General features: G+C 42.5%; 1 protein-coding gene across 3 annotated transcripts; it reads left to right on the top strand.

Annotated features, from left to right (window-relative positions):
* The first annotated feature begins 1,418 nt into the window (after window positions 1-1,418).
* Window positions 1,419-20,812, top strand: LOC118400188 (tumor necrosis factor receptor superfamily member 6-like). Of its 3 annotated transcripts, none has more exons than XM_035796788.2 (9): window positions 1,419-1,614; window positions 3,228-3,338; window positions 3,555-3,689; window positions 6,428-6,545; window positions 15,442-15,515; window positions 15,650-15,745; window positions 15,941-15,984; window positions 16,723-16,741; window positions 16,849-20,812. In XM_035796788.2, the coding sequence occupies exons 1-9, from the start codon at window positions 1,419-1,421 to the stop codon at window positions 17,166-17,168; spliced, it is 1,113 nt and encodes a 370-aa protein (XP_035652681.1). In that variant the 3' UTR covers window positions 17,169-20,812. The 3 variants fall into 3 exon arrangements, with proteins under 3 accessions (XP_035652681.1, XP_035652672.1, XP_035652691.1); XM_035796779.2 differs by having other exon boundaries at window positions 3,225-3,338; XM_035796798.2 differs by having other exon boundaries at window positions 1,428-1,614; window positions 3,194-3,338.
* Window positions 20,813-21,437: the final 625 nt, after the last annotated feature.

Here is a 21,437-nt window from a genome sequence, read left to right as displayed (position 1 = left end):
ACTTCTCCTCCTGGGACAATGGGTACACGTGACTCTTGGGAAGCGCAGCGTTTACCTGGAGATCTATCGCACAATCCCCTCCCGGTCGATGGGGTGGTAATTTAGTTTTAGAAAGCGATTGCCAAATCAGCATATTCGGGGGGATGCGCACCGTGGAACCCTGGTCTGTACTCTCCACCGACGTGGCACTGATGGAAACTCCCTGACACCTTCCAGAACACTCCTCTGACCACCCCTGGAGAACCCCCTGTCTCCACGAAATCTTAGGATTGTGCTGAGCCAGCCAGGGAATCCCCAGCACCACTGGAAACGCAGGCGAATCGATAATAAATTGCCTTATACGCTCCCCATGATTCCCCTGCGTCACCATGTCCAATGGAACCGTGGCCTCCCTGACCAACCCTGACTCTAATGGCCGGCTATCTAGGGAGTGCACGGGAAAGGGAGAATCTATCGGCACAAGCGGAACACCCAGCTTGATGGCGAGTCTGCGATCCATAAAGTTCCCAGCTGCACCTGAATTGACTAGCGCCTTATGCTGGGAAGAGGGGAAAAAAACAAGGAAAAAAATCAAGACAAACATGTAACCAACAGGGGGTTCTGGGTGAGTTTGGTGTATGGACAGGGTTGATGATAACTGTTATTATTGGTATAGGACCAGGAGTTTTTCCTTACCACCTGATTTGAAGAAAGTCTCTGGACTACATGGTTAACTGATGAGTGTCACCACTTTGAAATGCAGACAACACACTGTTTTTTAAATATGTTTTGTTTAACCTTTATTTAACTAGGCAAGTCCTTTAAGAACAAGTGCTTATTCTTATTTACAATGACGGCCTACCCCGGCCAAAATCGGATGACGCTGGGCCAATTACGCGCCGCCCTATGGGACTCCCAATCACAGCCGGATGTGATGCAGCCTGGATTTGAACCAGAGACCGCAGTGACGCACACATCTTGCACTGAGATGCAGTTCCTATAAGTCCTTACCGTTTTTGAAGATCACCAAGCAATCTCTATTGCACTGCATGGTAGAACGAGAACTTGACACTATGATATGAAACAATCTGCCTCGGAGCTTGGTGTGCTTGGAAAATGACCATTACACACATCCAGTCCTGACGGATCGCTGCAATAACGGACCCAGAAAATGTGTAAACAGAGGAGCAACTTAGGCGGTCCCGCGCAAAGGCCACTCGCTCCCCCTAGTGCTACATTGAGAGATAGGTCTGTCTCATAGAACAATGATGAATACAATACATGTTCAGTATCTACTAAACTTACTCCAACAAGTCATTGTATGTATCTCATAAGATAACCATTTTTCAATGGTGAAACACATTTTTACTGGATGTTTTTCTTGAATAAAACGGTTAGAATAAAACCCGCACGCACTTCCGGTTCGGCATTGCTTGTCTATGCGCCCTACGAACATGCAGCAACTTGACTGTCATTGTGCAATCGTGGTCAAGGTACTGTCTGTAATTCCTCCAAACTTCAAACAGAGGGCAGATTTGCAATTGCAAACACCACACAGGACGCAGCAATCTCTTCTTGGAGGCATCAATTTCGAAAATGAACAAATATACTTTTTTATATATCCTGTGCATTTTGGTGAGTTGACTATCAACATGTTATTGTTGACATACTTTGTATAGGTTAAACTCAGATATTCTATTATTGTCAGAACTTGGGCTAGCTAAACTAACTCTCACAGCTATATTTGTCAAGTCATTCTCAACTCTGCTCTGGTATCTTGCATGGATGAAATACCGTATATACATCTATCAAACACGATGTATAAATATCTGATATTTTTTATTTAATCGATAGGTAAAAGTTCCTAAACTGTCCGTGCTGAAGTAGTTTCACTTTTGATTTTGACTTGTTGGGACATGCCACGCCAGCCTTGTCTCATAGACTAGATGTAAACATAGCAACGCAAAAGTTGCGTATTCGAATCTAATCAAGGACACCTTTTATAATTTTAATTAAATAGCAACTTTGCAACTACTTACTACTTTTGTAGCTACTTTGTAACTACAAAATGCACTATAGCAGTTGTATTTCTGTATTTTGAAAGTTGTATATCTTGAAAGCTTGATTGCTGACATGCAAAACATTTTGTGACTATATCAATGGACTAATGAAATAAATACCAGAAGATAGTTTTTGGCTGGAGTTTTCCTTTATGTGCAATATGCAGAAATCTCTCTGCCCATTCCTGGTTGCTAAAAGTCTAATAGTTTGCCTAATGTCTGTTTATGTCACAAAACAAGCAAGTATAGTATAAAGAATCATTGTATTTTATTTAAGCTGTTTGAAGCTGGTGTACAAAACCAAAAGGAAAAGACACAAAAACAAAACTTATGAATGGGAAGCATAGAAATAGTGCACATAGAACAGATACAGCTTTTAGACCTGCTTTCAATGAGAATGACAGATCTATAACTCATATTCCTATGTGAATTTGGTCAGGTCGCCCAAAAAGTTACATATTGCAACTTTAACCCTAACCTTAACCCCTAACCCTAGTCCCTAGCCTAGCTAACTTCAGCCACCTAGCTAACGCTAGTTAACATAAAAAACATTCAAATTTGATTTGTCACATGCACCAAATAGAACCTTACCGTGAAATTCTTACTTACAAGCCCTTAATCAACAATGCAGTTAAAAAAAGAGAGTTCAGAAAATATTTACTAAATAACTATAAGGAGGCTATATACAGGGAGTACCGAGTCAATGTGCAGGGGTACAGGTTAGTCAAGGTAATTTGTACATGTAGGTAGTGGTAAAGTGACTATGTATAGATAATAAACAGTGAGTAGCAGCATGGTAAAAACAACATATTTAACATATGGCACATTTTTTTTTTTTTTACATATTGTAAGAATTGTAATTCATAACATATTACACGAAATGGATGATGGACATCCACAAATTAATACAGGTTTACCTTCACTATGTTATACTTACCACACATTCCTTAATAATAATAATTGACCTTCCAATGTATTCATACTTAAATCACTGATAAGTCGCACGCATGCGCGCACGCACGCACGCACGCACGCACGCACGCACGCACGCACACACACACACACACACACACACACACACACACACGCAGCTACCGTAACTGCCTACTGCTGTCTGTTATAATAACACTCCATAATGTAATTGCATCTAACAGTGTACGGTTCGTTTAACTACACCATTCAAAGCAGAGCGGAGTTCCCAAGACATCTTAATCACTAGCAAATTGCGCACCAAAAGGCAGAGTTGTCAAGATGGCACTTACCAGCATGAGGGAATGGCATGCTGTCTCTGTGCGGCTGGTAAGCATCTAATGTTTAACATTATCACATTATCACCACCATGACAGGTCAATACCATAATAATTGCGCAAGCACATTTACATTGGAGTGAGAACTGAAATGTTGATTAATTAACAAGCACTGTCCTAGTCAACTCCTGTAAAATGCATGAATAAAATTAATGTATGCTATGTAGGCCTATGTCTTTCCCTTTGATTATGTACTCTGTGTGTATAGGCCAACATCTGGAGAGCCACTGCAGTGTGAGCCCAGAGGATGGGACCTGTGTTTACTGTGAGGAAGACAGGACCTACAACAGTGACCCCAACTCTCTGGACTCCTGTGAGCCCTGCACTTCCTGTGACCCTAAAGGTAGGCCTACACACACAACAGGTAGAACTGACACCTTATAGGTAGGCCTACCTACTGTAGCAAATTAGGTTCTCTTTTGTTTTCGGAACAGGGTCGCCACACAAACTATGGGAACTCCTTTCCCTTCATGCGATATGATTGCGATGCTTAATATCAAAGATGTTTACAGTCACGCCTCACCCTTACTGACCTGTCACTATAGAACACAGTGTGGCGTGGCATGCTGTCTTTTGTTCACTGTCTTTTCTTCAAATCAAATTAAATCAAATGATATTTGTCACATGCACCGAATGTGTGAAATGCTTACAAGCCCTTAATCAACAATGCAGTTTGAAGAAAAATAAGTGTTAAGTAAAAAAATAGATCACTAAAACATTGAAAATAAAAAGTAACAAATAATTAAACAGCAGCGGTAAAATAACAATTGCTAGGCTATATACAGGGGATACCGGTACAGAGGCAATGTGCAGGGGCATCAGTTAGTTGAGGTAATTTAGGTAATAAGAACATGTAGGTAGAGTTAAAGTGACAATGCATAGATAATAAACAGCCCTTTGATTCGTTGTTCAGGAGTCTTATGGCTTGGGGGTAGAAGCTGTTAAGAAGCCTTTTGGACCTAGACTTGGTGCTTTGGTACCGCTTGCCGTGCGGTAGCAGAGAGAACAGTCTGTGACTAGGGTCGTTGGAGTCTTTAACAATTTTTGGGGCCTTCTTCTTACACCGCCTGGTATAGAGGTCCTAGATGGCAGGAAGCTTGGCCCCAGTGATGTACTGGGACGTACGCACTACCTTCTGTAGTGCCTTGTGGTCGGAGGCTGAGCAGTCAGCCAGCCATACCAGGTGTGATGTAACCAGTCAGGATGCTCTTGATGGTGCAGCTGTTGAACCTTTTGAGGATCTGAGGATCCATGCCAAATCTTTTCAGTCTCCTGAGGGGGAATAGGCTTTATCGTGCCCTCTTCACAACTGTCTTAGTGTGTTTGGGCCATGATAGTTTGTTGGTGATGTGGACACCAAGGAACTTGAAGCTCTACTACAGCCCCGTCGATGAGAAGGGCGTGCTCCTTCCTCCGTTTCCAGTAGTCCACAATCATCTCCTTTGTCTTGATCATGTTGATGGAGAGGTTGTTGTCCTGGCACCACACGGCCAGGTCTCTGACCTCCTCCCTATAGTCTGTCTCATCGTTGTCGGTGATCAGGCCTACCACTGTTGTGTCATAGGCAAACTTGATGATGGTGTTGGAGTCGTGCCTGGCCATGCAGTCATGAGTGAACAGGGAGTACAGGAGGGGACTGAGCATACAGCTCCGAGGGACCCCCGTCTTGAGGATCAGCATGGCGGATGTGTTGTTCCCTAACCTTACCACCTGGGGGCGGCCCGTCAGGAAGTCCAGGATCCAGTTGCAGTGAGAGGTGTTTAGTCCCAGGGTCTTTTAGCTTAGTGATGAGCTTTGAGGGCACTATGGTGTTGAACGCAGAGATGTAGTCAATGAATAGCATTCTCACAGAGCTGTTCCTTTTGTCCAGGTGGGAAAGGGTAGTGTTGAGTTCAATAGAGATTGTATCATCTGTGGATCTGTTGGGGTGGTATGCAAATTGGAGTGGGTCTAGGGTTTCTGGGATAATGGTGTTGATGTGTGCCACGACCAACCTTTCAAAGCACTTCATGGCTACAGACGTGAGTGTTACGGGTCGATAGTCATTTAGGCAGGTTATCTTAGTGTTCTTGGGCACAGGGACTATGGTGGTCTGCATGAAACATGTTGGTATTACAGACTCAGTCAAGGACAGGTTGAAAATGTCAGTGAAGACACTTGCTAGTTGGTCAGCGCATGCTCAGAGTATGTCCTGGTAATCCGTCTGGCTTTGCAGCCTTGTGAATGTTGACCTGTTTAAAGGTCTTACTCTCTCATTGGCTATGGAGAGTGTGATCACACAGTCGTCCGGAACAGCTGATGCTCTCATGCATGTTTCAGTGTTACTTTCCTCGAAGCGAGCATAGAAGTAATTTAGCTTGTGTACTCCCCTTTGTAGTCTGTAATAGTTTGCAAGCCCTGCCACATCCTACAATTTAAGTTTCCCAGCAGTAAGGTCCCTGCCGCCTCTGGATGAACGTTTTCCTGTTTGCTTATGGCCGTATACAGCTTATTGAGTGTGGTCTTAGTGCCAGCATTGGTTTGTGGTCATAAATAGACGGCTACGAAGAATATAGATGAAAACTCTCTTGGTAAATAATGTGATCTACAGCTTATCATGAGATACTCTAACTCAGGCGAGCAAAACCTTAGATTTCATGCATCAGCGGTTGTTCCTAAATTTACATAGACTGCCACCCCTTGTCTTACCAGAGGCCGCTGTTCTATCACCCCGAAAAAGTGTAAAACACGGCAGTTTTATGTTATTCATGTTGTCTTTCAGCCGCAACTTGGTGAACCATAAGATATCACAAAAGTGAATGCTGGGTTACGGATCTAAGTAATAGACAGTATGTCACGCCATACCGCCTTTTATAGTGACAGGTCACTTGGGTACACTAAGGGTGTGGATTGAGGTCACGTGGGTGCACTAAGGGTGTGGTGTGACTGTAAACATCTTTGATATTAAGCATATCAATCACATCACGTGAAGTAGTTCCCATAGGTCATTTTGCCACCCGTTACACTACTCAGAAAAACAAGGTTTCATCCGTAACCCAACCTTGCCAATGTACTGCCACTGTGATGTTTTGTCTTTCGTAGCCAATCTGGAGGTGGAGGACAGATGCACCATCTTCAAGGACTCAGCATGTCGATGCCAGCAGGGCCACTACTGTAACAAGGGGAAGGAGCACTGCAGGGCCTGCTACCCATGTACCATGTAAGTTCAAGATACTTTAACCAAATAACTATCAAAATATATTGATTTATCGTTTTCTAAATGTTAAAGACACATTGTTAAATCAGTAAAATTTGACTGTAGGTGTCCTTATTAATGCTTTAATGAAGTCTTTATAACAGCTATATAAACATATAAGCTGTCATAAGTAGTTTAAATACACTGAACAAAACATTAACGTAACATGTAAAGTGTTGGTCCTGTGTATAGTGGGCCAATGTGTGACATTGGGATCAACAATTCTAAATGGTTGAAACAAAAATAAATGTGATTTTCATGCAGTTCCACATGTACTTAGAGGAATAAAAGTGAATATATGCAAATTGCCCCATAACTCCACCTCTACAACTACATAGGCCTAGCTCTATACATCATTTAAGCAGGGTTCATACAGGCATTGGCAAGTCAAATTCAAGGACTTTCAGGGACTTTTTCAAGTGCTTAATTGTACTTTTCAAGGACATCAATGTTATACAATTGTTTAATTTATATATGGCCTAATATAGAAGCCCCCCCCCCTCCCGAAAGCATGCACATTTTATTTTATTTTTTTACTTCTTGATGCACTCATTGTCACGCCTTGGTCATAGTATTTTGTGTTTTCGTTATATATTTGGTCAGGCCAGGGTGTGACATGGGTTTTAATGTTGTGTTTCGTATTGGGGTTTTGTAGGCATTGGGATTGCAGCTGAGTAGGGGTGTAGCATAGGTTTGGCTGCCTGAGGCGGTTCTCAATCAGAGTCAGGTGATTCTCGTTGTCTCTGATTGGGAACCGTATTTAGGTCGCCGGGGTTTCACTGTGTATTCCGTGGGTGATTGTTCCTGTCTCCGTGTTAGTGTTCACCAGACAGGCTGTATAGGTTTTCACGTTCCGTTTGTTGTTTTTGTATATTTATAAGTTATTTAATGTATCGCGATCATTCATTAAAGAACATGAGTAACAACCACGCTGCATTTTGGTCCGACTCTCTTTCGACAAACGAACGCCGTTACAGAATCACCCACCACACACGGACCGAGCGGCGTGGTAACAGGCAGCGACAGCAGGAGCAGCGAAAGCAGGAGCAGCGAAAGGAGGATGAATTGTTCGGAGAATGGACATGGGAAGACGTGTTGGATGGCAAAGGTTGTTACACTTGGGAGGAGATACTGGCCGGAAGAGATCGCCTCCCATGGGAACAGGTGGAGGCACTTTGGAGAGCAGAGGCAGCAGGAGATAGGAGCCGACGATACGAGGGAACACGGTTGGCAAGGAAGCCCGAAAAGCAGCCCCAAAAATGTATTGGGGGGCTCAGGGAGCTTACAGGGAGTATGGCTATGCCAGGTAGGAGACCTTCGCAAACTCCCTGTGCTTACCGGGGGGCTAGAGAGACCGGGCAGGCACTGTGTTATGCTATGGAGCGAACGGTGTTTCCAGTGCGGGTGCATAGCCCAGTGCGGGTCATACCAGCTCTTCGTATTCGCCGGGCTAGAGTGGGCATCGAGCCAGGTAAGGTTGGGCAGGCTCGGTGCTCAAGAGCTCCAATGCGCCTGCATGGTCCGGTCTATTCAGAGCCACCTCCACACACCAGTCCTCCGGTAGCAGCTCCCCGCTCCAGGCTTCCTGTGCGTGTCCTCGATCCAGTACCACCAGTTCCAGCACCACGCACCTGGCCTTCTGTGCGCTTCGCCTGTTCAGCACAGCCAGAGCCTTCCTTCCCTCCTGCGCTGTCGGAGTCTCCCGCCTGTTCAGCGCTTCCAGAGCCTTCCTCCTCCACAGCGCTGCCGGAGCCTCCTGCCTGTTCGGAGCAGCCTGAGCTGCCAGACTGCATGGAGCAGCCAGAGCTGTCAGTCTGCATGGAGCAGCCAGAGCTGTCAGTCTGCATGGAGCAGCCAGAGCAGCTAGATCCGCCAGTCAGCCATGATCTTCCAGATCTGCCAGTCAACCAGACTCTTCCAGATCTGCCAGTCAACCAGAATCTTCCAGACCAGCCAGCCAGCCAGGATCTACCGGAGCCAACTACCTGCCTGAGCTTCATCTCAGTACTGGGCTTCCTCTCAGTACTGGGCTTCCCCTCAGTCCCGGGCTTCCCCTCAGTCCCGGGCTTCCCCTCAGTCCCGAGCTGCCCCTCAGTCCCGAGCTGCCCCTCAGTCCCGAGCTTCTCCTCAGTACTGGGCTGCCCCTCAGTCCCGAGCTTCCCCTCAGTCCCGAGCTGCCCCTCAGTCCCGAGCTTCCCCTCAGTCCCGAGCTGCCTCAGTCCCGAGCTGCCCCTCAGTTCAGTGGGGTTCTGGGTGAGGACTATTAGGCCATGGTGGCCGGCGAGGGTGGATTATCCCAGGACGCGAAGGGGAGGAACTATGACATTAATGGAGTTGGGTCCACGTCCCGAGCCGGAGACGCCCACCCGGACCCTCCCTATGGTTTTGAGGTGCGTCCGGGAGTCCGCACCTTAGGGGGGGGTTCTGTCACGCCTTGGTCATAGTATTTTGTGTTTTCGTTATATATTTGGTCAGGCCAGGGTGTGACATGGGTTTTAATGTTGTGTTTCGTATTGGGGTTTTGTAGGCATTGGGATTGTGGCTGAGTAGGGGTGTAGCATAGGTTTGGCTGCCTGAGGCGGTTCTCAATCAGAGTCAGGTGATTCTCGTTGTCTCTGATTGGGAACCATATTTAGGTAGCCTGGGTTTCACTGTGTATTTCGTGGGTGATTGTTCCTGTCTCCGTGTTAGTGTTCACCAGACAGGCTTTATAGGTTTTCACGTTCCGTTTGTTGTTTTTGTATATTTATATTTAAGTTATTTCATGTATCGCGATCATTCATTAAAGAACATGAGTAACAACCACGCTGCATTTTGGTCCGACTCTCTTTCGACAAACGAGCGCCGTTACACTCATCCCGTTAGTGGGATCATTTACGTCAACATTCGCTGAATTGCAGAGCGCCAAATTCAGATTAAATTACTAAAAATATTACATTTTCATGAAATCACAAGTGCTATATAGCAAAACACAGCTTAGCTTGTTGTTAATCCACCTGGCGTGTCAGATTTCAAAAAAGCTTTTCGGCGAAAGCATACCAAGCGTTTATGTAAGGACATCTCTCTCAGCAGACCAAACATTACAAACAGCTAGCAGCAAAGTAGATTGGTCACAAAAGTCTGAAAAACAATAAAATTAATCGCTTACCTTTGATGATCTTTGAATGTTTGCACTTACGAGACTCCCAGTTACACAATAAATGTTCCTTTTGTTCCATAAAGATTATTTTCATATCCAAAATACCTCCATTTGGTTGGCGCGTTATGTTCAGAAATCCACAGGCTCGAGCGACAATGACGGGGCAGACGACAATTCCAAATAGTATCCGTAAAGTTCGTAGAAACATGTCAAACGTTTTTTATAATCAATCCTCAGCTTGTTTTTACGATATATAATCAATAATATTTCAACCGGACTGTAACTTCTTCAATAGCAGAGAGAAAATGTCTGCTCCAAGCTGTTGCGTATGCAAAACACTGCTGGCACCCAGCCATCCAATGACGCAATGTGATCTTTCTCGCTAATTTTTCTAAAATAAAAGCCTGAAACTATGTCTAAAGACTGTTCTCAACACGTGCAAGCCATAGGAAAAGGAAAGTAAAATGTTGATATCCCTTTAAATGGAGCGAAGAGAGCTTTCAGGAAAAACAGCACTTGCGGTTGGATTTTCCTCAGGTTTTCGCCTGCAATATCAGTTCTGTTATACTCACAGACAATATTTTGATTTGACAGTTTTGGAAACTTTAGAGTGTTTTCTATCCTAATCTGGCAATTATATGCATATTCTAGATTCTGGGCCTGAGAAATAGGCAGTTTCATTTGGGTACGTTTTTCATCCAAACATCAAAATACTGCCGCCTACACTCAAGAGTTTTTTTTTTTTAAGTAGGCCATTAATACTTTAAAAATAGCGATTATTTTAAGCCTGGTCAATTATTATTACATTCTTAAATATGTGAGAATAATGTAGACATTTCCTGACTAAATGGATGCATGCATGACATTGTTGTGGCCGACGCAGGCACACATAGGAAATCCATGAATAGTAGTAGCATTAAGCTCACCATTTGAAACTCACTATTTCTGTTTTTATCATGAGAAAGTGACCAAACACCAGGTTCCTTTTTTAATGGTTAGATTTGTATGGAAAGCCAACTTGAAGCCAGCATTAGCTGTTGCCTTCCTCATAATAACTGTATGTGATTTTACCGCACAACACTGTTCAATTGAAGCGCCGGGAAACAAATGAAAGTGGCCACATCTCTCACAAAAACGGATTAAAAATGTAATCACGGATAATTATAAGGCAGCATGATAATTTATAAATTGACTACAATAATTACAATTTACTTTTTAAGCACCAGATTGAGGAAATGTCTGATTTTAGGTAGGCCTATTCTAGTCCTTGAATTTCTGAGCTCCAAGTTCAAGTTGGCAACTTCAAGCCCCTTGTATTGTTTAAAATTGCAGGTCTAAAATGGAAAACAAAATGTAGACCCGGTGTCCAATACGAGGCACAAATACATTTGAAAACATTTAACTTATTACCTTGATGCGTTCTCTGTTAAATCTAACGAGACCCTGCTGTAAATCAAGCAGACAACATCAATTCACTAGGGATGTTATATCCAAAATGGATCCAGGCACAACTGTCTTCACTGGCATAACGAATGAAACACCAACATATTCTGGCGAACACCTTTTTTCCAGGACTTGGGATGTTGTTGCATCGTATGACAAACAGCTGTTTGTCACTTGACTGTCGTTCTGAAAATTCCTTCCTGGATCAGATGACAGTGTGTGAAAATATCACACCGTAACTAATCAGATGGACACCAAATTCCCATCCAACAAGTATTATGCATAATTATTGAAGAACCACATTAATGACAGTATCGATTTAGGTTTTAACTATCAAGGTAAAGTGACTCTTCCGGTTAGAAGCATTCCAGTCTGCAATGCATATATTATTTTGGATTTGTGTGCGCATGAAAAGCTGTTTTCACCCCGTAACATAAGGACAAAATGTTACATAGTTACACTGCATTTATGAGATCTCTATACAAAAAAACAGTTCGTCAGCTAGATCCAGGATTTTTACAGGGTTCACGATTCACACGATTTTGGACAAAAAGGATGGAACATAGGTTCTAAATCAACTTGTGAATAATGTAAGGACATGAACACATTTGAAAGTGTAGGAAGTTGTCCAGTTTAGGAAATCCTCACTGTTACCCTAGTTTATAGAAAGACCCATATAATTTACCATACTCTGTGTCACATTATTACAATGAATGGAATGATGGGTGTCATAACCATGCCATAGGCCGTTATAGAGTGTGCACAGACACCTTAAGTAAAGTGACATTAATTTGAGGTGTTATAAAAGTTATGATGGTGCTTATACTATCACAAAAACATTCAGGATCTCCGAGAAACATGGATACATACGTAGTTAGGATTATATATATATTTTTACAACAAATGAAACAAACTGCTCTGGGGCAGAACATGATTTGTGACAGCTTTGCATTTGCAAAAAGAGGAGAGGAAAGGGTGGTAGGGAGGTAGGGAAGGAAAGAAAGCTGGAAATGAGGAAAGGAATATAGAAAAGGAGGGAAAGAAACAGAGCTAGGAAAGGGAGTGAGGAAAGGAGGAAAGGAATCTAAGAAAGAACACGAGTAGTTCACGTGAATGTGGTAGGGATTAACCATGGCCAATAGAAAGGAAAGGAGGAAAGGAATGGGAGTGAGGAAAGTGGAAAGGAATCTAAAAAAGTAAACATGGAGTTCACATGTATGTGGTAGTGATTAACCACGGCTAGTAGAAAGTAAAGGAAAGGAAGAAGGAAAGGGAGCTAGAAAAGGAAGAAAGGAGCAAGGAATCGAGGAAAGGAATCTTTGAATGTAAACGAGGAGTTCACATGTGTGGTAGAGATTAACCACAGCCAGTAAGTAGAGAGGAAAGGAAAAGATGAGAAGTTCACATTCCCCTCAAGCCGATACCATGACGGCCCTCAAAGAACTACACTGGACTTTATGCAAACTGGAAACCACATATCCTGAGGCTGCATTTATTTTAGCTGGGAATTTTAACAAAGCAAATTTGAGGAAAACGCGACCGAAGTTCTATCAACACATTGACTGTAGTACTCACACTGCTAAAACACTCGTCCACTTTCACTCCAACTTCCAGGATACCTACAAGGCCCTCCACCACCCTCCATTTGGCAAATCTGATCACTTGGACTGGGAAATGTTCCGTGTAGCCTCCGAGAATAACATTGACGAATACTCTGATATGGTGACTGAGTTTATCAGAAAGTGTATTGGAGATGTTGTACCCACTGTGACTATTAAAACCTACTCAAACCAGAAACCGTGGATAGATGGTAGAATTCGCTCAAAACTGGAAGCGCGAACCACCACCTTTAACCATGGCAAAGTGACTGGGAATATGGCCGAATACAAACAGTGTAGTTATTCCCTCTGTACGGCAATCAAACAGGCAAAACGTCAGTATAGAGACAAAGTGGATTCGCGGATCGAGGGTGGTGAGGTCTGACCAACCCATCACTGGGGAAAAACTACCTGCCCTTCAGGACACCTACAGCACCCGATGTCACAGGATGGCCAAAAAGATCATCAAGTACAACAAACACCCGAGCCACTGCCTGTTCATCCCGCTATCATCCAGAAGGCGAGGTCAGTACAGGTGCATCAAAGCTGGGACCGAGAGACTGAGAAACAGCTTCTATCTCAAGGCCATCAGACTGTTAAATAGTCATCAGTAGGTACCTTAGAGGCTGCTGCCATATATACATAGACTTTAAATTACTGGCCAGTTTAATAATGGAACACTGGTCACTTTAAATCATGTTTACATATTTTGCATTACTCATCTCATATGTATATACTGTATTCTATTCTACTGTATCTTAGTGGCTGATGCTCTGACATTGCTCATCCAAAAATGTATATATTCTTTGTTCCATTCCTTTACTTTGGATTTGTGTTTTTTGTGTGTATTGTTGTGACATGTTTTGATATTACTTGTTAGATATTACTGCACTGTTAGAGCTGCTTTTATCAATAACATTTGCTAAACACATGTACTGTTTGTAACCAATAAAATTTGATTTGATTTGACACTACACTCACTGACACTCCAACACACACACACACACACACACACTATATACGCTCACAAACACAAAACACACACACACACACATGCATATTCACGCCACACTCACACATAGACACACTTAACTTACACTGCTACTACTCTGTTTATTATCTATCCTGAATGCCCATTTACTTTTACCCCTACCTACATGTACATATTACCTCAACTAACTAGTATTCCTGCACATTGACTCGGTACTGGTACTCCTTGTGTATAGCCTTGTAATTCTTATTTTATTGTGTTACTATTTGCTTTATTTTTTCATAGTATACTGTACATTGTTACTTTAACCTGCACATCTTCCTTTCTTCACAGCTTTCACAATTCCTTTTGTGATTTTGTTGTAGAATTATATTTGCCTCCATTTAGTTTCACAATTGTTGTGCTTTTTGGCAAGTTGTTGTTATTATAATAATGTTTTTTAAAATCTGGATGTGGCCCAAGTTGTACAACTCAGCAGTTTATTTATCTTGTTGTCTATAAATAAAACAAATCCTAAGTGCTCCAATATACACGTTTCTTAGCGATCCAAAATGGTTTTGTGATACTCTCAACTCTGACATATTAAGACATTCATTACTGTTTTATAACACCTCAAATGAATATCACTTTACTTAAAGCTGGAATCTTTAATGGTGAAACTGCCATGTTCATTTGCGACATTACAACAACAAAGAAGTTACAGATTTCTTTCCCCTTTGGACATCATTGCACGTGCGATAAAACAGCAGAAATGTACCGTTTTTTAAAATCAAGTAGCTTCTCAACTCTGCTTTGTCAACTAAACAAAAACAATAACATTGGCGGTGGGGCAGACAGTGGCGCTGTTTCCACAACTGCGGATTCCATCTTTAAGGTGTTTGTGCACACTCTCTAATGGCATATGACACGGTTATGACACACATCATTCCAGTCAATGTAATAATGTGATATAACGTATGATCATAACATCTGAAGTGTAGACACTTGTGTAGCATGTAAAAACATATGACATACGTTGTTAGGCAGACTGTGTAATAGCCATTGTTATTAACAGTTGACATTAGAGCATATGACAACAGGATGAACAGTTGTCTATAAAGTTTAAAGTATGCTTCCCAGTCGAAACAGGGACATTTGAGGTTAGTCGAAGTTTGTTTGCCAAGGTCTACGCGTGATTGGTCAACAGTAGGGATTCTTTAATGAAGTGTTTGTTGTCATTCAACGACCTACGACTAGCAAATGGTTTCACTTGAGAAATACTGCACCAAGCATCTTAGTTTGATGTCAAATTGCGTGATTAATACCTCCTTGGCAAAAAAAATGCCGTTACTCATAACTGTTTGAAATGTATGACATCATATGACAAATGTTGTAAGGTGCTATATCAGTGTTTCTTCATCCAGGTCCTGGGGACCCAAAGAGGTGCAAATGTTTGTTTTTGCCTAGGCACTACACACGTGATTCAAATCAGTAAAGCTTGATGCAGAGTTGATCATTTTATTCAGCTGTAATGTTAAGGCAAAAACAAAAATGTGCACACCTTTGGGTCCCCAAGACCAGGATTAAGATAGACATGATAAAGAATGCATGAATAAGGACACCTACAGTAAAGTGCTATCATTAAATATGGTGTAGGCTATAGACTAGAGTGACACCTTTCCACATCAAATCTTTTAATTTCTCTTGAAGATGCAGTGAAGAGGGCATCAAGGTAGCCTGTAGCGCCACCAACAACACCATATGCCATGCCTTCAAAGAACAAGGTTTGGGAATTGAGCAAAACCATAACATTTCAATACATTAAAATTATTTGGAAGATGTTCCTTCACTTACAGTATGAATGTTATACTTTAAAAAAAAAATCTGAACATTAGGTTTTTATTTTCATTTCTTGCAGGAAGCAATTTGGCAGTAGGATTTGTCCTGACTACTGTTCTTCTTGTCGTTTTGATTGTGATCATTTGCCTGTGGCGAAAGAATAAATTTTGTTTTGGTAAGTGGTCATTCTGCCAGTTGTAGGCTATGCTAAATCACCAAAAGGGGGCAGCAGAGGTTCTTCTCTAATTTAGTTAGTGAAGTGTTTGAAGAGCACAGAAGTCTGGCTTGTTGAAAAGCTCCCTTTCCAAAAGTATCTGGTTTTGAGTCGTCCTTGAAATAGCATTGACATGTCTCCAATTTCCTTTGTTAGGGCCAAATGGTGGTTTGACAGAACTGCCCAACCGGAGTTCAGAGGTAAATATCTTCAATTTATACAAGGGGTGGGTCTAAACCTGAATGGTTAAAAGCACATTCCAGTCGGTGTCTATTCCACAAGTTATCACCGGCTAAATCTATGACATTAAAATGCCTATTTACTCTGTTCCATCTGACATTTTTATGGATATATACAAAGAAACGAAACAAAGTGCAGCTAGTTTTGCAGTCTTCCCAGCTTCAGTTTGAAGTGATTGTGTTAGCTGTGTTGTTGGCTAGCTCCTCTGAACAACATTGTCCTAATGAGAGCACATTTTCTATGCCAGGCGAAATCGCGCCTCATTAACTCATGGGTGTATCCTCATAGAAAACAGCTTAAATAAATGCCAATGCAGCTGTCTGCACTGTTTTCGTGACTGTAAATTAACCGTAGTTGGCTAGCTAGCAAGCAAGTGAAAGGAATGTTGCCAGCCAATATGGCAATGGAACATTTAGAACAAACGACCAGCCGTCTTGGGTAGTAACCCTATATTTGTGTAGGGACTATATATTGTGGACTTCGTCTTGGGCCTAACAACACCCATGCCAATATGTCTTCCAAACACCGGCTTCTTGAAAGTGTCACAGTACTCCACTCTGTCCCTAACTACAGCCACCGCATAAAACACAGACATGCATCTCTAGTGCTACATCACTGTTACATATCATGTCACCTATTATTATTAGTGAGTTAAATATCAATGGTGAATGTGTTTTACATGTATTTATTTTTTGCAGGAAATGCAGCCACTGAGAGGTAAGAACATCATCAATGTTACTACTGATGTGTGCTAATTTGAACCTTATGTATGTTATTTCCAACTAAGAATGACCCATAATCCCTCTTTTTTTCTTTGGTTTCAGGTGTTAATCTCTGGCCACACCTCCCAGACATCGCTAAGACCTTGGGGTGGAGGGACATGAAACAGGTGGCCGAGTGCAGTGGGATGACACATGCCGACATAGAATCCCACCAGCTGAACTTTCCCAATGACTCCCAGGAGCAATGCTCCAGCCTACTGAGGGCCTGGGTGGAGAAGGAGGGGATGACCACAGCCTCTGAGACACTGGTCCAGACTCTACTCCGCATGAAGAAAAAGGTCAAGGCAGAGGATATCGTGGCTATCATCAGCAACAAGGAGGATGGCGTCACAGGGAAAAACTCAGGATCAGGACAGGTGTAGATACTGTATGTACAGTATGGTTAAACCACTGCCTTTAACCATGGACAGATGACCGAGAATATGGCCGAATATAAACAGTGTAGTTATTCCCTCCACAAGGCAATCAAAAATGTGAAATGTTGTTATACGGACAAAGTGGAGTCGCAATTCAACGGCTCAGACACAAGACGTATGCGGCAGGGTCTACAGGGAATTACGGACTACAAAAAGAAAATCAGCCACATCATGGACACCGACGTCTTTCTTCCAGACAAACTAAACACATTCTTTGCCTGCTTTGAGGATAATACAGTGCCACCGATGAGGCCCGCTACCAAGGACTGCGGGCCCCCCCTCTCCTTCTCCGTGGCTGACATGAGTAAGACATTTAAACGTGTTAACCCTTGCAAGGCTGTTGGCCCAGACTGCATCAATATGGTCACCATTGTTCCTGGTCTTTCAGGGTGTGTGCTCAGCCCCCTCCTGTACTCCCTGTTCACCCATGACTGCGTGGCCATGCACACCTCCAACTCAAATCATTGTTTGCAGACGACACAACAGTAGTGGGCTTGATTACCAACAACGACGAGACAGCCTACAGGGAGGAGGTGAGGGCTCTCAGAGTGTGGAGTCAGGAAAACAACCTCTCACGCAACATCAACAAAACAAAGGAGATGATCGTTGATTTCAAGATACAGCAGAGGGAGCACCCCCCTATCCACATCGACGGGACAGCAGTGGAGAAAGTGGAAAGTTTTAAGTTCCTCTGCGTACATATCACGGACAAACCAAAATGGTCCACCCACACAGAAAGTGTGGTGAAGAAGGCAACAACGCCTTTTCAACCTCAGGAGGCTGAAGACATTTGGCTTGTCACCTAAAACCCTCACAAACTTTTACAGATGCACAATTAAGAGGTGGGACAGCTAAACAGCCATCACTAACGCAGAGAGGCCGCTGCCTACATACAGACTCAAATAATTGGCCACTTTAATAAAGGTATCACTAGTCACTTTATTAATGTTTACATATCTTACATTATTTAACTAGACAAGTCAGTTAAGGACACATTCTTATTTACAATGACGGCCTACACCGGTCAAACCCATACGACGTTGGGCCAATTGTGCACCAACCTATGGGACTACCAATCATGGCCAGTTGTGATACAGCCTGGATTTGACCAGTGTCTGTAGTGACGCCTCCAGCACTGAGATGCAGTGCCTTAGAAGCACAAGCATTTCGCTACACTTGCATTAACATCTGCTAACCATGTTTATGTGACCAATAACAATTTTGTAGTACTGTTCATGCCAGTCAAGATGCCAGTATAGCTGGGTTTAACAGTCTCTTGAGGTTCAGTTTCATCAGTAACAGGTAAGACCTCTGTTGTTGCAGGGACAAGCTCATCTGAGTCCTGATGAGATAAAGCCATCAGCAGCTTCATCCTGTGCTGTGACTCCTTGAGCTGTTGCATTCAGTAATTGGTCCACATTTGTGCGCCGGATCATGTTGTACATTCACAGTGTAGGTCAAGGGTCCTGTCTTTGACACAATTTCGCCAGCTTGCCATTTCTGGTTTGGGCTCTTGTAGTTTCTGGCAATAACTTCCTGTCCAATGTCAAAGGTTCTGAGTTGTTTTTGTTTTGGGGAACACTGTTTCTGTTGAATGTGTCAGCAGGTTTGCATTTAACAAACGGAAATAAAATAAAATTGTACATTAGAATAGTTAAATCCTTCTCTCTTTCCCAAGTCAAATGTATCCCTCTCTACCTCCCCAATTTCTCTCCCCTTTACACCAGCCAAGCCAAGCTTCTCTCAACCTCCCATCCTTGTCAACCCAAGCCAAGCTTGGCCTTATTTCTCATTCTTGGCCATCCTTGCCCACCCTTACCCACCCAAGCCAAGCTCGTCCCAACCTCTCATATTTTCCCACTCTCTCTTCCTCTCAGACACACAAACATTCACCCACACACATACCTACACTCTCACACACAGACACACATATAGAAGTTATTGACATACATGCTATATCATCCCATTTGTATTGTCATCGGTGTCCATGTAGCCCATTGGCATCGGATACTTCTATCATTAATTTATTGAGCAGAACAGTTGCTTGGGAAAGTCTAGTGTAGATTATTCTGGGGGAGGGGGAATTAATATTGTCTCAATTTACGATAAACTGGTTTTAGGCATCATTGGATTAAGCCTATATTGTGCTCATCGCTTTTTCCCGCTTCATTCTCTTCTCAGTAAATGGGACTCTCCTTGTTGAACTGGAAAGGTTTCTTGCAGCTTGATTTGGGCTTCTTCGGCGCATGTGAATTCCATCCTTTACCTTCCCTTCCATACCTCCCTTCCATACCCACAGCACTGCTGGGAAGTCGGAGCTGAGGTTTAATCCCCTTTTCCTCCAGTGACTGTCTGATCGGGATGTAATCCATGCGTCTTTTTCTCAGCTTTGCAGACAGGCCCTGGTAGAATTGAATAGTCTGGCTGTGGATTTAAATTCAGTTCAACCATTTATCTATAACATGACCCCTCAACACATACCCAATACACCACATCTCCTCACCTCCTACTTAAATTGTCACCATTATGAGCAACAGTCATGAGAAGGTACTTTGAGCAACTAGGTGACAACTGCTGGGTCAGGGTGTCACCCAGTAATAGTTTTGATCCTCTTACAACTGGTGGTTCTTTTGGTGTTGCTATACTCGACTTAACTGATCTGTGTGCCTTTTCCAGATGACGTCCTCTGCATTCTGGACAGTGTAGTACACAGGACTAGTCTAAGAAATGAGTTTAGCATGAACCCACTTTGGTCCACTGAGGTAGTTTCTTGGGACTCTAGCTGCAGACACCTCCTCCAACCAATCCTACAGATGAAGAGGTGCAAGTTGAGGTATGTTGCGAACCTTCTGACGAGGATTTTCTTTGAGCTTTTTCCTCGATGCTTACATCAAAAAGACGTCATGAAAAAGACGTGTTACTCTGGTTGTGATCTGGATATAAGACGTCCCGACCAGATTTCAACTCGACAAATACGTCTTTTGTCATGTTCTATGCCCACTGGGTGGTGTATGGTTGTAGGCAGTTTATATTTGTCATGTTCTATGCCCACTGGGTGGTGTATGGTTGTAGGCAGTTTATATTTGTCATGTTCTATGCCCACTGGGTGGTGTATGGTTGTAGGCAGTTTATATTTGTCATGTTCTATGCCCACTGGGTGGTGTATGGTTGTAGGCAGTTTATATTTGTCATGTTCTATGCCCACTGGGTGGTGTATGGTTGTAGGCAGTTTATATTTGTCATGTTCTATGCCCACTGGGTGGTGTATGGTTGTAGGCAGTTTATATTTGTCATGCAGCCAGCTATTTTAATTGTGCAAAGGTCTTTGTTGAATTGTTTTCCATTAAGTCTGTATTTTGTTTATACCCATGTAAGTCAGGTGATGTCTACTGTAGTCATAAAGATGGGCCCTATTTTATTGAAAAATACAACAACTATAGCCTTTAACAGTATTTGACAACTCCACTTCACATCTCTTGTATTCTTATAAATGTGCGCTGCATTGTATGCTATTCTGTTGAAATGCAGGACAAATGATGTAAAATAGCCAAATAAAGTCAGTCATGGGAGAATAAAAAATGTTGACATGCTATAGGCCTACAATGTTTGTCTCCATTATGTTTTTCCTTGCTCTACAACTTTCATACCTTTAGTCTGAGGGAGATTTCAAGGAACAGACTAAATCCACTATTAATTAACAACTTTCATTAGTCAAGATGACACAACTTCATGGCATATAGGCAGTTGTATCAATGGTATGCTACATTGCAGTTTACAGGGGAAGTGCAAATAGTTGTTCAACATCTCAAAGGCTAACAGTTTATTTGGCATTTCACTGTACATGCTTGTAATTTTAGTTAATGTTGAAGTTCTATAACAAAATATGAACATTTTGAAAAGGCGCTTACCTACTTTCCATTCTCTTTATTTTGTGGTTCCTTCCTATCTACTGTAAATACAACCAAAATGTTTCATGAAGAAATTAAGAGTCAAAGTTACATGAACTGTGCAGCTATTTATCCCTTTCAGGATACATCATCTGACCTAATCTGACCTAATACCCCACTACAATAGTGATTATCTTTGACTATCATTGACACTAAGTAAAAATGAATTGGGCATTTGCCAAATCAGTTTGTAAGGCTTTTCCTTGAATCATTTACTGGAGGCAAATTCTTGACAGATATAATGCAATCAGTGCTATGTTTGGTTATC

This window comes from Oncorhynchus keta, chromosome 2 (assembly GCF_023373465.1).
Source record: "Oncorhynchus keta strain PuntledgeMale-10-30-2019 chromosome 2, Oket_V2, whole genome shotgun sequence".
NCBI classification, from domain to species: domain Eukaryota; kingdom Metazoa; phylum Chordata; class Actinopteri; order Salmoniformes; family Salmonidae; genus Oncorhynchus; species Oncorhynchus keta.
This window is presented reverse-complemented; position numbering and strand designations above follow the sequence as displayed.